We start from the raw sequence: 15,605 nt of genomic DNA, 5'->3' as shown, positions 1-15,605 counted from the left end.
GCTTCCAATTTACGCCAGACTGTGTCATTGGGAGGGGACGATTTTATAACTCCTCGTCCGAGCTCATCTGCAGTGTCAGATCTGCACAATAATGACGCTGCGTCTACCAGCAGCGATTACTCATATATGACAAAAAAAAGAAAGCGTGATCGTGACGATCCATCGATGGAAGCCGCTCTTTTAGTTAGCCGATCCATTAGTTCGTTCATCGAGAAACGTGGTGAAACAACCCAGGAATTGAAGCATCAGCACATTTGGCTTCAAATGGAAAAACTTTTTGAACAACTTGACGAAGATGTAATCACGGATTTGAATGTTCAATTCATTTCAATGACGTATAATGCTATTTTGAAAAAGCGTGAGAAAGAAAGAAATGGAGAATGAATATGGAAAATTATTAAATAAAACTAATTGCGTTTATATGTCTGATACATTTATTATTTTTATTCTAATTTGAATAAAACGACAACTTTTACATGGATGCCGTTTGCCAAGAAATGCTGCCAGCAGAAGAATTAACGTAGTTTTTCAACACATTGCGTATCTCTTTTGCTCTGTTTGAACTTCGTCCTCCGGTTATTTGCAATGGTGTCATATCGTGTCCCGTTGTTCTCCATCTTCCTTCCATTAAATTGCCATTTGCATCATAATAGTCAGCAAATCCTGCTGGACAGTATCTCTTGTTGTCAATAAGCAAATTATGGAGAACGCAGCAGGTTAAAATCTAGGTAGTGCGGACTGAATCAAAACGGCTGTCAAAAAAGATCCAATTGAAATGTCAAAAGAGATCCAACGATCAGGAGTGTTATTTTTCTTATGATAATCAACACTATAAAAGAGGTATTGTTGTCAAGGGCAAAAATAATTAAAATTATAAAATGAACGAACTACATTTTTCCGTTAATTGTTTAATTAATCATTGCATCTCTGAAAGAGCATCTCAGTCTTTCACTAAGCAACGCATTTTTAATGTCCCCTCTCTTTGACATAACGTTTTTCCGAACGAAATAAAAACAAACGAAGTCAAAGTCACGTAAATGTTTACTCCTGCGATTTGAAAATATTCGATAAAAAGTGGAAGGAAGAGATGCCAGATGATTTAAAAAAAAACGATGGGTTATACCTATGATATAACCGCAAGCTTGACGTAGGACTGCCGTTGGCTTAGTAATCATTTGTGTTTTTTCAATTAGCAATAATCGACTTTCTTATGTTCCTCATTGGGTACGATATCACCGCTGCGCAGAACTATTGATTATTCATTAGTTCTTCAAATTATTCATTAAACTAGTTAATGAATGAAACAATCTACGAATTCAATTGCAAACAAATCCTAATTTAGGTCAATTCATGTATTATGGTAGTGGTTATCGCAGCAAATATTTATCAACATTTTTCCTAACCATCAAACGGTATGCGTACAAATTCAGTGAGCTGGCGACATGAAGGGGCATGCAGTCTTGAATAACCGAGCCAAAGCGTTGCATTTGTACCCGCTTTTGTAGACCGTGTTAGCAAAACGCATTCCGGAGTGTAAAAATACATGGGGGTATAAAAAGTACTGCCGAGATCTGGAATGCCGATTTTCCCAACTCATTGGTTTCGGAAACTGTGTTGGGAAAACACATTCAGGTTTGCAAGAACGCAAACTATTTTACCATGCCGATTTCCCCAGGCTCCATGGTTTTAAAGTATGTGTTAGGCTGTGTTAGCAAATCGGAATTTGCATAAACGCAAACGAGTACAAAAGTACCCGCTGCTTGTATCTATTTTACGATGCCGATTTCCTTTGGCTCCATGGTTTTGAAGTCTGTGTTAGGGAAGCATTCCGATTGGCAAAAGCGCAAACGAGTACGAAAGTATCCGCTGCTTACATCTATTTTGCAATGCCAGTTTCCCCAGACTCCATGGTTTTAAGTCTGTGTTAGGGAAATATTCCGTTTTGCAAAAGCGCAAACGAGTACAAAAGTACCAGCTGCTTGTATCTATTTTGCAATACCGATTTACCCTGGCTCCATGGTTTTGAAGTCTGTGTTAGGGAAATATTCCGATTTGCAAAAACGCAAACGAGTACAAAAGTACCCGCTGCTTGCATCTAAAGGGTGTGTCACATCAAATTGCATCACGGAAAAAACGCTGTAGAAATTAAATTTTTAGGAATTATATCTTCAGCTTTCGCTTATAATCAGATAAGAGTGTATAGATCACGTTGGCCATGCTTCACTGTCAATTTTTCGTAAATTTGGAAAAATGTTGTCGAACGAATAATAACGTCGTGAATTAATCCTGTGCACTCATTTCGAGAATCCGGAGTTGTCACATCGGGACATCGGTAAGATGCTGGGAATCGTCCAATCCACGGTCAGCAGAGTACTAAAACGATACTTCGAGAACCTAACCATCGACCGGAAGGAGAAGAACGGCAAAAATGGATGCTCCGTCAGTGAAAAAGATCACAAGCGCGTAGTTAAGCAGTTTAGACGTGATCCGAGAAGTTCGGTCCGGGATGTCACCAATAAGCTGAATTTGTCAAGTTCATTCGTCCAGCGGACCAAGCAGCGGGAGGGCCTGCGTACATACAAGGTTCAGAAGGCTCCTAACCGCGATGAAAGGCAAAACATGGTGGGGAAGACGCGAGCCCGGAAGCTGTACACCGAAATGCTGACGAAGCCGCATTGCCTGGTAATGGACGACGAAACCTAAGTCAAAGCGAACTTTCGTCTGCTGCCGGGCCTGTTGTTCTTCTCCGCAGAGGACAAATTCAGCGTTCCGGAGGAGATTCGCAAGCAGAAATTATCCAAGTTTGCCAAAAAGTACATGGTGTGGCAAGCGATCTGCTCTTGCGGAAAGCGGAGCGCCCCCTTCGTGATGACCGGCACGGTAAACGGGCAGGTTTACCTTAAGGAGTGCCTACAGAAGCGCTTACTACCACTATTGAAGCAGCACGAGGGCCCGACCATCTTCTGGCCGGACCTCGCTTTGTGCCACTATTCAAAGGACGTGTTGGAGTGGTACGAAGCCAACGGGGTCACCTTCGTGCCAAAGGAAATGAACCCGCCCAATAGAGAAATATTGGGCGATTATGAAGCAGGCCCTCCGGAAGAACCCAAAAGTTGTCAAATCGGAGGCGGACTTCAAGAGAAAATGGATTTCTGTTAAAAAAAACTACAACCTGACGTTGTACAGAACCTTATGGACGGGGTAAAGAGGAAGGTGCGAGCATACGGGCTTGGGCTCGAAGTATGAATAAAAAGAAAATGCCAAAAGTTGTTTAATAGTTTTTATTTTACTGTCTAAAATTTTCAAAAGGATCGGTCTACTGGGCGAATTTCTACAGCGTTTTTTCCGTGATGCAATTTGATGTGACACACCCTTTATTTTACAATGCCGATTTCCCCAGGCTCCATGGTTTTGAAGTCTGTGTTAGGGAAGCATCCATTCATTCCTGCGATAGTACCTCAATCGTTGCTCAATTATAACTGAGTGGATTTCCGAGCGGCGCTCGCTTATATACCGATTGGTGATTTCAATAGCCGGTTTTGAAAGCGATTTTAAGGCTATTGAAACAAGTTTTTGGATCAAAAAGTAACAAGTATATAACGCGTAGACATTTTATCTTTCGAATGAAGTGTTGTCATACCATTTCGTTCAGTTGTTTAGGAGCTATTAACGCTCAAAATCTCGGTCTCCGGCGTAACGCTTTCGTTTTCGAAACTTTGATTTTACACCCCGGTATAGAAATGAAAGACGTAGTCCTACGTCAAAAAGTCTGTAAAAATATGTGAATGTCTGTTAAAAATGTGGAAAAGTCTGTAAAAGTGTGCAGATCTATAGAAATGTCTTTTAACGTTAATTTTCACATATTCATTAATACTTTGTACATCGCGATGCACGTAAGATTGTATTTTGTATACATATACAGCCATTCCATGCCAAACCAATATAGTGGTTCTCAGATCTTCGTCAAAAGTGGTAATTTTGTTCTTTATCGCAAAACATTAAACTCGTGTTTTTTTATTTTTTTCATTCGGGTGCCCATTTCCATTTTAGGGTGATCCAAAAAATTATTTTTTCCACTTTTCCCAAAATGACTTTTTTCAAAAATTTATAACTTTCGAACCACTTAAATCGGTTAAGTGGTTCGAAAGTTATAAATTTGATCGACATATCAAACACATATCAAATGTGATCGACATATCAAATTGAAGCCAATGAGCTTTAATTGAGAAATATTGAACTTGCAGATAATATGGATCCTATTTTCGTAATTATTGATTGTAGTCGTTTTTTAATGTTTTCATGGCTTTGAACTTGGGGGCGCTATATTTTTTTATATGTTTTCTTGAAAGCTGAGAGTTTTTTACATAAAATATCTCAATATCAGAGATGCTATTTTTTTCGTTTTTGAAATATTCAGAACTAATCGATGGTTCGAAAAACAATTCTCCCCATTTTTCCCACTACAAAAAGTCATAACTTATGAACTATTGGACCGATTCATATCATCGACATATCAAATTGAAGCTGACGAGTTATTTTTCTTTGAAAAAATATTACTTTTGAGAAAAATTTAATTTTTGTTTTTGTAATTATTGATTGAGTTAGTTTTTCATAGTTTTCTCGGTTAAAGATAGGAGCGCTCTATTTTTTCTTATATTTTTTTATGGAAAGCTGAGGATTATTTACCAAACATATCTCGATATCAGAGATGCTACAATTATCGCTTTTAAGTTATAATTTTGTAAATTTAACATGTTTTAAGTCTTCGATCAATATTCATGTGACTAAACTAGACCTATGCTACTAGAATCCAATCTTCCCGCAAGTGTGATATTTTTCAAATTATGCTTATTGGCTTCAATTTAATATATCGATCATCTAAATCGGTTCAGTAGTTCAGACGTTATGATTTTTTGCGGAAAGTTATTTTTGGACAAAGGGGGAAAAATGATTTTTCGAACCATCGGTTAACATTGCAAAAATCATATCTAAAAAACGAAGAAATAGCATCTCTGATATCGAGATATGATATGTAAAAAATCCTCAGCTTTCAAGAAAAAATATAGCGCCCTCTAGTCCAGAGTCATAAAAAATAAAAAACGACTACAATCAATAATTACTAAAATATAATAATTTTTTCGCAAGTTAAATATTTTCCAATAAAAGGCTTTGTCATTAGTTTCAATTTTATATGTCGATCATCTAAATCGGTTCAGTGATTCAAAAGTTAATAATTTTCATTTGTCATTTTTGGGAAAATGTGCAAAGAAATTGATTTTTCGGACCACTTAATAACTTATGTGTTGTAAGTGTGTTTAAATATTTCAACGATCTACACATACATACGCGCTGTTAATTTTTATAAAAATCAGTATTTCTTCGTTGATATATGTGCAACCTTCTCGAGCGTTGATCCAAGAATGAGGAGATGTGGAGGAAAGTCGCTCACGAGAGTGTGTGTGCGCGAGGACGAGTTCGGCTCGATGTGTGTGTTAAGACATTGTCCGTTCTGCCGCTGTTTGCTCACACGATAGCAACGGGGGACAAGTTCTGAATTAAGTTCTATTTGCACTTTTACTCTATATGCCACACATCTCCCTCTCTCTCAAAAAAATGATGTAAATAAACGAATCCAAATAAAATGATTCCTATCCCCCATTTTTGCAGTCACTGAAGTGTCTTACCCTATCTTACCGCTATACGACTTTGCACCGTTTTTTCGGTTCGTTTGCAAATTAGGTGGTGTAATTAGTGGTGATGTAATTGTATGAGTCCACAATTTGCAATTCGCCTTTTTGACATTTGACAGTAAACAGCGAGAGGAAGGATGAAAATAAAAACAACACGGGTTGTAAGTATGTAATGAGCCTGATTCTCGAATACACTTCACGAATTGTTCAGTGAGTAAATTATTCTGTTGTACAGCTACAGAACTTCAATTGACCCCGAACATCAGCCGTGTAAAACGATACATTCCGTTTTCTGTGAGAAAGGTTGTAAGATCCCTTGATTCTTCGCTTAGTTCCAGATGATAGAACGCATTTTCCAGGTCCAATTTCGTGAAATATTTTGCGCCATGAAGTTTAACTCGCATTTCATCTACCAGGGGCAGCCTGAAATACTCTCGGTTTATGGCCTTGTTTGGCGCCCTCATGTTAACCACGAGACGGAAGTCTGACTTGCCTTTCGTCACGGCAGACACGCCACTTATCCAGAGCGGCGCTCTCGATACTTTCTCGATTATCTCGTTTTCTTCCATCTCATGTAATCGGTTGCGGGCGGCCTCCCTAAAGGCTGCTGGGACATTATAATATGCGTTCTTTGTCGGGGGGATCGACTTATTCACGCTAAATATGACTTGCACTCCAGACATCTTAGGGAAGTTATTACTATTTACGCTTTCAGTGTTGTTAACAGTTTTGCCCACATGCAAGAGCTTCAAATCATGAGCAGTGGAACGGCCTAGCAGCGATCTCGCACTGGCAGGAACGACATGGAATGTAGCATTTACCGATGGTTTTGTTGTTCCTGGTACTTCGATTGTGGCTTTGAATGTGCATTCTATCAACATTGGTTTAGAGGAAGCATAGGCATGTAGATTTTGCTGAGGTTGTTGGGCGATGTGAAGTTTCGCCAGGCCCATATCGTATTCTCGTTTTAAGTGTAGCCAATTAATACCACCAATGACGTTAACGTCGGCTCCAGAGTCGATAAGGAAGCCAATAGGATTTGTGAATCCTACACTGCAACCGACTATTGCTTCCTCCAAACTGAGGGCACTTATATTCTGCTGTTTGTTGACGATGCGTTCTTCGCTTGAGGATTCGATTTCGAGGGGCTTTATGATCTGCTGAACAGTACGTCCTGTTCGACAAGCGACTGCAAAGTGTCCTCGTTTACCACACTTATCGCACGTTCTGGATAAGGCAGGACACTGCGGATTCCAATGAAAAGCGTTGCTGCATCTTGGGCAACGTGACCGACGACCTCGTGTTGGCGGGAATGATTGGTTCTCTCTCGATTGCAGTTTAAAATTGCGTTTTTCTCTTGACGGGTTCGACCGACGGTCTGATATTCGTTCAATAAACGTGTTTGTTCGCCGATATTTAGCGTTTGAGTACACATGATCTTGGAAAGTGTTCAATCTCTTCCGATCAGCTCCATATCTCTGTCCTATCTGTAGTATGCTATTATCGAGTGCATGGTCAGTCGTTTCTGCGTCGTATGCTACCTTTCGAGTAGCTGATTGCACGATAAAATTTGTGTCATATCCATAAGTACGTGCTATGTGAATGTGAACCCTGAGTGCTTGAGCTCTGATGGCTAATGTTCCAGTTCTGTTCAGCTTCAGTATGCACTGGCTGTGAAGGATTGATACTGGAAACAGGATGTTGTAATAGTGCGATAGCTTTGGATAGGTCGACTAGCACTTTCTCGATTCCAGATTATGCTCGCTATGGAGATCCTCATTATCTTCCATCGATCGAACATATTCACCGCATTATTAGGTAGCAAATTTACGTTTTTTGAAATGGCCTCGTTTTTTTACGATTGAAGCAGATTCGCATTTTTGCAATGGCGTCATTTCGAAGCGATTGAACCAAGTTTTTCAACACTTCAAAAAATGTCGTCTTTTTGAAACGACTCTAGCAGATTTCTTTTTGACATCAGGAAAAAATAGCATCGTTTCGAAACGATTAAGCAAGCATTCTCAACATTTTAGAAATGGCGTCGTTTTGAAACGACTAGCAGATTTATTTTATCATAACACATAAAAATTAGCATCGTTTTGAAACGATCTGAGCGGCAGCAGTTTAACCTTCAGGTTTGGCAATGCATAATTACGCGGTTATCCCAATCCGCTTGCTAAATGTGACTTTTATTCACAAATTTATGAGCTTGCGCATGAAGATTCCGTTCGCTTTAAAATAATTAAATGGCAGGATCGCCAAATGTGCAACTCACCTTCTCGAGCGTTGATCCAAGAATGAGGAGATGTGGAGGAAAGTCGCTCACGAGAGTGTGTGTGCGCGAGGACGAGTTCGGCTCGATGTGTGTGTTAAGACATTGTCCGTTCTGCCGCTGTTTGCTCACACGATAGCAACGGGGGACAAGTTCTGAATTAAGTTCTATTTGCACTTTTACTCTATATGCCACACAATATATTGGACATCCACCAAGGCTTGCGGTCTTTTCGTTGATGAAATTTATAAGAAAATGCAGTGTATATTTTCCATCCGCCATGCAAGGCTATACAAGTTTTAGATCACCACACGGCCATGAATCATGTCTGTGATTACAATATCGAACAGTAACCCATATTTCGTCATAAGCAGACCCGAAAGCGAATGTAAGTTGTTGAAAATAGAATGAAAATTTTTATTCGATGTTGTTAAAATACTCAGAAGACATAGTCCTGACCCTAACTTAACTATTTTTCAATAAATCTCCTTGCATTTCAGCAAAACAATCTTATCTAGAACAGAATATAATTATCAGAGAAAATTTTCGTTCAAGATTTTTCCTTACCTGCAGAGAATGAAATTTTTCATTAATTGTGAATAACCGTATACTCTCTTTCGTCTGCAATGATGTCAGGGCAAAAGTACTTATGTGTGTGAGTTCCAAACTAAACTATGGAAAAATGTCATATGGTGAGTGAAATATCTTTGATGTGATGAATAGAGCCTCTTATTTTTTCAAAAACCTGTGAAATATTGTTATATCCAAAAAGTCTACAACAAAAATAAGTGTTTTACAGATATGTCTGTAAATTTACAAACATGTTTGTAAATCTGGCATCCCTGGTGGTCTGAAAATTTATTGCAAGAAATCGCTTGAAAACATGCATGGATTTGCTTGAAAATGAAGTGGATTGAGTCCGCACCACTTAGGTTAAAATAACCTTTGATGCACGCTGAGGCTCCAACCTAAGTGGATGACCTAAACACAGCCATTTCCGTGTCAGTATTCCGAACGCATTCTCGACACAACGGCGAGCTCGGCTCAACCTATAGTTGAAAATTCTTTCTTCCGGTGTGAGTGACTTCCCTTTTGATGGCACATAAGGCTTCATGTGCTCCCGTGGCCGAGTGGTTAGCGTCATAACTAACATGCTGGGTGTTCGGGTTCGATTCCCGTTCTGGTCGGGGGAATTTTTCAAGCTTTGAACAAGCTTCCAGAGTTGGGTGGACATACTATTGGAACATGTTTACCATCGATTGCTCCAACACAATTTGGAAAGTTCCATCGATAGTTGAATTCATTTGCAACATCCAACCAATTTTGTTTTGTGAATCTCGCTCCGAAACTCTAGTACAATAGCATCACAGACCTGATCAATAATATGACAAAATGACGATTTGCTTATGCGGTATACTGATGAAATATGACGACATATCGTACCAGATGCCAAAAATTCCAAAACAATCGCCAATCGCATTTTCGAAGGAATTCTATCATTCGGTCGAGTGTTCACTAAGCACTCCAAGTGTTTTTCGACCCGTGTAAAAATCCGATTGAATGAAATTACATCCATATGGAAGTTTTCACAGAAAAATCGAGAGCTGCTCAACATATCCTCGAAGGCAGTTCTAAAACGTCCGCATTCATTTCTTTTCAGTAAATATGGATGTACCCGATAAAGACGTCGATTTCGCCTTCTTCGTGTGTTCAATATGGATAGCAAAACAACGAAAGCGCCACCAAGAATAAGTGCATTACTCAAATCATCCATATTTACGTAGCCAACTGTATATTTTATCCGAATTGTTTTTTTGAAGACGATATTTGTTTATTTCACGTTCACTGGCGAACATTCAATGTGAACGCGAACGTGAACGTGAACGTGAACGCGCCCTTAAGGCCGGTTTAGAGTTCCCGTGAACGTGAACTTTAACAGGTGGTGAAATAGGACAATCATTTCACGGTGAACTACATTGCGAACAAACAACTCAAAAAATAGTGGTGAATAGAATGATTTTGTTCACGTTCACGTTCATATTAAAAGTTCGACAGTGAACGTGAAGTAAATAAACATCGATCTTCAATAAAGTAATTCGGATAAAATATACAGTTGTTCACGAATCAACCCAAACCAACGAAGTTTTTTAACCCGCGCAGAGATCCGATTGATTGAAATTGCATCCATATCAAAATTTTCATTGAAAACTTGAGAATTGCTAAACATATCCTTTTACAGTTCACGGTGAAATAATTTTCAGAATGCCTTGGGACATTCGAACGTGAACATGAACGTGGAAATAGTTTGACGTCTATATTCACCACTGTTTTCACGTTCACGTTCACCGAAGTCGGTGAACTATGGTGAGTTCATCAACATCTCGATTCCACGGTGGAAATTCAGAACTGTTGTGAAATATTGAATTAATTCATTTTTATCAATATGAATTGTGTTTAAACATGTTTTTCGAATAGAAAATTTTTCTTCCTATCGTTTCAAGATGTTTTCCTCGCGTTTTATATATGGACTGATGAATTATTAACAAAAAAGTGTTTGTCCGCGTTCACGTTCACGGGAACTCTAAACCTACCTTTATCCGCCAATAGGTTATGGGCTCTTTGCCCGCGGAGTCGGAACACTGGTGAAGAAACATAAGTTGCATTTAATCTATCACGATGGGAGAAAGGCTGGTGTCGTTCGCGAAGCTCAATGGCTCCAACTACGATAATTGGAGCTTCCGCATGAAGCTGTTGCTAACCAAGAAGGGCAACTGGACGGCTGTAGCGAACGCGAAACCGGAACCGGTCACGGATGCGTGGAAAACCAAGGACGAGCAAGCGCTGGCATCGATCGGATTGGCCGTGGAGGACAACCAATTGCTCCACATAAGGAAGGCCAAATCAGCAGCGGTGGCGTGGAAAGTTCTGGAAAATTTCCACGTGAAGAAAACGTTCTCGACGAAGGTTTCTGTAATGAAGAAAATCCTCACTTCACGTCTAGAGAGGAACGGTGATATGGAAGCGCACGTATCAAAGATGACGGATTTGTTTGAAAAGCTCAACATTTTAATGCCACAGAAGATCCTGGACGAACAGTTGTGTGTGACCATTTTGTTCAGCGGTCTGACAGAGGAGTACGAGACATTGGTAACCGCTCTTGAATCCCGACCGGAGGAGGATTTAACCCTGGACATGGTGAAGAGCAAGCTTATTGACGAGTGGCAGAAGAAGAGGCAGCGCAAAAGTGATGAAGGAGATTCCGAAGCCGTGCTGTATGCAGATTCGAAGACTGAAAAAGATCGGTGTTTTTACTGCAAAAAGTTGGGTCACCAGAAGGCAAGTTGTGAAAAATTCCGAGCGTGGAAAGCTGCGAAAGGAAGCGGTCCGGTATCCAAGCAACCGAAAGCGGTAACCAAGCAGCATAAAGCAAACCATGTCACGCATCATGACGACGAAGATCACTACGCGTTTCTCACTGGATGTGCCAATCAAGCCGGAAAGCGGTGGATTTTGGATTCCGACGCAACCTGTCACATTGCAAACTACCGTAATTTCTTCGAGGATCTGGATGAATTAATTACAGAGAACGTGTGGATTGCCAACGGGACGAAGGTGTGTTCTAAAGGCCGGGGTGCTGGACGGATAAACGTTATTGATGGTTTCGGTCAAGAACGTGCAGTGCAAGTTGAGTGTGCTCTGTTCATACCAGAAATGATGTCAAGTTTGTTGTCTGTGAAGCGGCTGATGCAAAGAGGTTTTACCGTTACATTCGATGCAAGCAGTGCGAGAATCATGAGAGGTGACAAACTGAGCGCGACGGCGGAGTCCGTTGGAAATTTGTTCGTGCTTCGGCAAACCATCGAGAGTGCATCCATAGCAGTATCGAGTAATGATTGTGTCCATGCCTGGCATAGGCGGTTCGGCCATAGGGACTGTGAAGCGGTGCTGAAATTGCAGACAATAGCTGATGGCGTAAAAGTGAAGAGTTGCAGTTGTATTGGCCCATGCGAAGTGTGCATTGAAGGGAAGCTGCACAGGGTGCCATTCCCTAAGGTTCCAGGAAATGTATCGTCTGCAGTAATGGACTTGGTTCACACCGATATTTGTGGACCAATGCGTACGCAGACTGTGGGCGGAAGGCGATACTTCATCACGTTCATCGACGATCACAGCAAATACACGGTCGTCTATTTGTTACGTGAGAAATCCGAAGCGATCCAGAAGCTGCAGGAGTACGTTGAGCTTGTCATCAGGCAGTTTGGAAGGAAACCGAAAATTCTGCGGTCAGATCGGGGTGGTGAGTACATCGGTGAGAAATTCAAGGCGTTCCTGAAGCATAATGGGATCATTGGGCAGCTGACGGCACCGTATACCCCACAGCAGAACGGGGTTGCCGAAAGGAAGAACCGGTATCTCGTCGAGATGGCTAGGTGCATGCTCATCGATGGAAATCAGAATAAACGCTTCTGGGGAGAGGCGGTGGTGACAGCAAACTACATGCAGAACCGGTTGCCGTCGCGGTCGATCACCGGCACACCATATCAGCGGTGGTTTGGAAGGAAGCCCAATCTTGGACACATTCAGCGGTTTGGCGTAGACGCATACTGTTATGTGCCATCAGTGAAGCGAGGTAAGCTAGATAGCAAGGCAGTCAAGCTGAGGTTCGTCGGTTACAGCGAGACATCGAAGGCATACCGCCTGGTGGACGAGACTAAAGGAAAAGTAACCATTAGTCGTGATGTGAAACTCCTATCGTCTTGTGGGCTGGGACCAGAGCCGGTGGAGGAAAGATTGATTGTTCCATCCATAAATTTCCAACGTGTAGATCCAGTGTTCGTGGTAGCAACAATCGAGTCTGGTGATGACGAGGAAGTCGACGACGATAATGGTCCTGATGAAGAAGGAGTTGAAACTGACCCACTCTTCGATACTATGGCGGGCAGCTCGCAGCATGTGGATGTCGATATGCCCCGTAGGTCAACACGATCCAACCTTGGTGTAACACTTAAGCAGTATGCATGTACAGCAGAAACGTCGATCCAGGAGGAGCCGAAATCATTAAAGCAAGCGTTGTCTTGTCCGGACAGCACCAAGTGGCGTCACGCGATGATGGAAGAGCTAGAATCAATTGAAGCGAACGAACCTTGGGATTTGGTTGTCCTACCGGCTGGGAGACGCGCCATCGGATGCAAGTGGGTGTTCAAACGGAAGCAAGATGAAAAAGGTAATGTAGTTCGATACAAGGCTAGGTTGGTAGTTCAGGGATTCAGCCAACATTGTGGAATGGACTACGACAAAGTTTTTGCGCCAGTTGTTCGACATACCACGTTCCGCACCATGATGTCCGTTGCAGCAAAGAAAAAGATGAGTGTCAAGCAGTTCGACGTGAAAACGGCGTTCCTGGACGGCAACCTTGAGGAGGCGATCTTCATGAAGCAACCTCCCGGGTTTGTCGTCAGCGGTATGGAAGGCAAGGTATGCCGTCTGAAGAAAAGTTTGTACGGGCTCAAACAAGCGGCTCGTTCTTGGAACCAGCGACTGCACGAGGTGTTGGAAGCAGATGGTTTTGATCGGTGCGATGCTGACCCTTGCTTATACAGGAAGCAAACTGGTAGAAAGCGATGCTATGTTCTCGTGTACGTAGACGATCTCATCGTGGCTAGTGAGGACAAACGCATCATCGAAGCATTGGAGCAAACACTTACCAGAAATTTCCAAATCAGTAGCCTGGGCGACGTTGGGTTTTACCTGGGAATCGAGGTCCACCGAGATCAGATTGGAGACTTCCTCATCAGCCAACGGAAGTATATCGAAGACGTTGTTCGTTCTGTTGGTCTACAAGACGCAAAAGTGTCAACCGTGCCAATTGATCCAGGATACAGTAAGACAGACGAGGACGAGGGCAGGGACCTGCACCCAAGTAATCAACAATACCAGAAGATAGTTGGGCAGTTGTTGTATATCGCAGTCAACAGTAGGCCCGACATCGCAGCAGCAATTTCGATACTGAGTCGTAAAGTAAGTTGCCCAACCCAGCGTGACTGGAACGAAGTAAAGCGAATGGTTCGTTACTTAAAGGGGACAGCTGATTTAAAACTTCGACTAAGCAGTAGTGGCGATTCTTCCGGTCTGGTTGGTTACGCTAATGCCGATTGGGCTGAATGTCGCAGCGATCGGAAATCCAACAGCGGGTTTGTCTTCCAGTTCTGTGGAGGCACTATTTCTTGGGCGTGTCGCAAGCAAACCTGCGTCTCACTGTCTACGGCAGAGGCGGAGTTCGTGGCACTTTCCGACGCATCACGAAAAGCGATCTGGTTGCAGAAATTATTAGAGAACCTAGGAGAACAAACCGGAGTGATGTTGTTCGAGGACAACCAAATCTGCTTGAAGATGTTGGATTCCGAAAAGTTCAGTGATCGTACAAAGCACATTTCCAGCAAATTCCATTACGCGAAGGACTTGAAGACGAAAGGTGTTGTCCAATACGAGTACTGCGAAACCACTTCCACGGGAACGTCTGGAGAAACTTCGACACCAGTAAGGTCTACAGCAGCAGCGTTGAGGAGGAGTGTTGTGAGTAGCAACGCAGCGAGCAACGTCGAGTCGAAGCAACCATTGCTTGTCAATTTTTTTTCTCTATCACTTTGAAAACTACAACCGTTAAATACAGACGTTTAATCTTTTAGTTGTGTCTTTTCAATTCCGGTCCAATTGTTCCACCTTATTCGCCAATAATTTCAACGATTTCAAACCTCGCAAATGATATGTTGGTAAACAAATGACGCCATATTGATTTCGATTTTGAGTAGCCTATATTCAATTGATGTCTAACCCCTGGCAGTGAGTGGTAAGGCTCAAGCTCTTTTTTTCGCTCATGTCCATCGATGTACACGACCTTATAGATGCAGTTAATTGGACATTTTTACCTCTAATTGGACATTTTTGTAAACATCGAATTCGGGGCCCAAATTATGGCCCCACATTGAAAGTCTCCACCAGGCCTCGACACTGTACCACTCTCATCGCCAATGTCAAGTCAAAACCGCCCACAATGCGACACTGATAGCGAATTCGTTTTTTTTCAGTTTCAACCTCAGTGCCTAATTGCTGTCAAAACGTTTTTTTTTGTCGTAGGACTACGTCTTTCATTTCTATACCGGAGTGTAAAATCAAAGTTTCGAAAACGAAAGCGTTACGCCGGAGACCGAGATTTTGAGTGTTAATAGCTCCTAAACAACTGAACGAAATTGTATGATAAACACTTCATTCGAAAGATAAAATGTCTACGCGTTCTATACTTGTTACTTTCTGATCCAAAAACTTGTTTCAATAGTCTTAAATATGCTTTCAAAATAGGCTATTGAAATCACTCGCTTATAGAGCGCCGCTCGGAAATCCACTCAGTTCTAATTGAACAGCGATTGGAGCATGTTGTCGCTGTTGTGGTGAAGCTCTTCATTTATCATGAAAGCGCGGATGAACGGTGTCACCAAGAGCCTGTTTGTGCACCTTAGGCCAGAAGGGAATCCATCAGGAGGAGAGTGATGCTACAAACGGTTCCCCGGGAAGATCTCGAAGCAGCCGCTACACACACACACATACACGCACGGAATTCTTTCCGTTTGGATCGAGAAAGATCCGGA

General features: G+C 41.9%; 1 protein-coding gene across 1 annotated transcript; it reads right to left on the bottom strand.

Annotated features, from left to right (window-relative positions):
* Window positions 1–500: 500 nt before the first annotated feature.
* LOC129761196 (uncharacterized) lies at window positions 501–9,846 on the bottom strand. Its single transcript, XM_055758911.1, is given in 5 exon segments — window positions 501–752; window positions 5,399–7,423; window positions 8,906–9,079; window positions 9,166–9,295; window positions 9,297–9,846. Coding segments are annotated over 4 exon segments (2,232 nt in total). The 5' UTR covers window positions 9,737–9,846; the 3' UTR covers window positions 501–752; window positions 5,399–5,935.
* Window positions 9,847–15,605: the final 5,759 nt, after the last annotated feature.

This window comes from Toxorhynchites rutilus, chromosome 1 (genome assembly GCF_029784135.1).
Source record: "Toxorhynchites rutilus septentrionalis strain SRP chromosome 1, ASM2978413v1, whole genome shotgun sequence".
NCBI classification, from domain to species: Eukaryota; Metazoa; Arthropoda; class Insecta; order Diptera; family Culicidae; genus Toxorhynchites; species Toxorhynchites rutilus.
The sequence above is the reverse complement of the archived record's forward strand: the minus strand, read 5'-3'. Positions and strand labels throughout refer to the sequence as shown.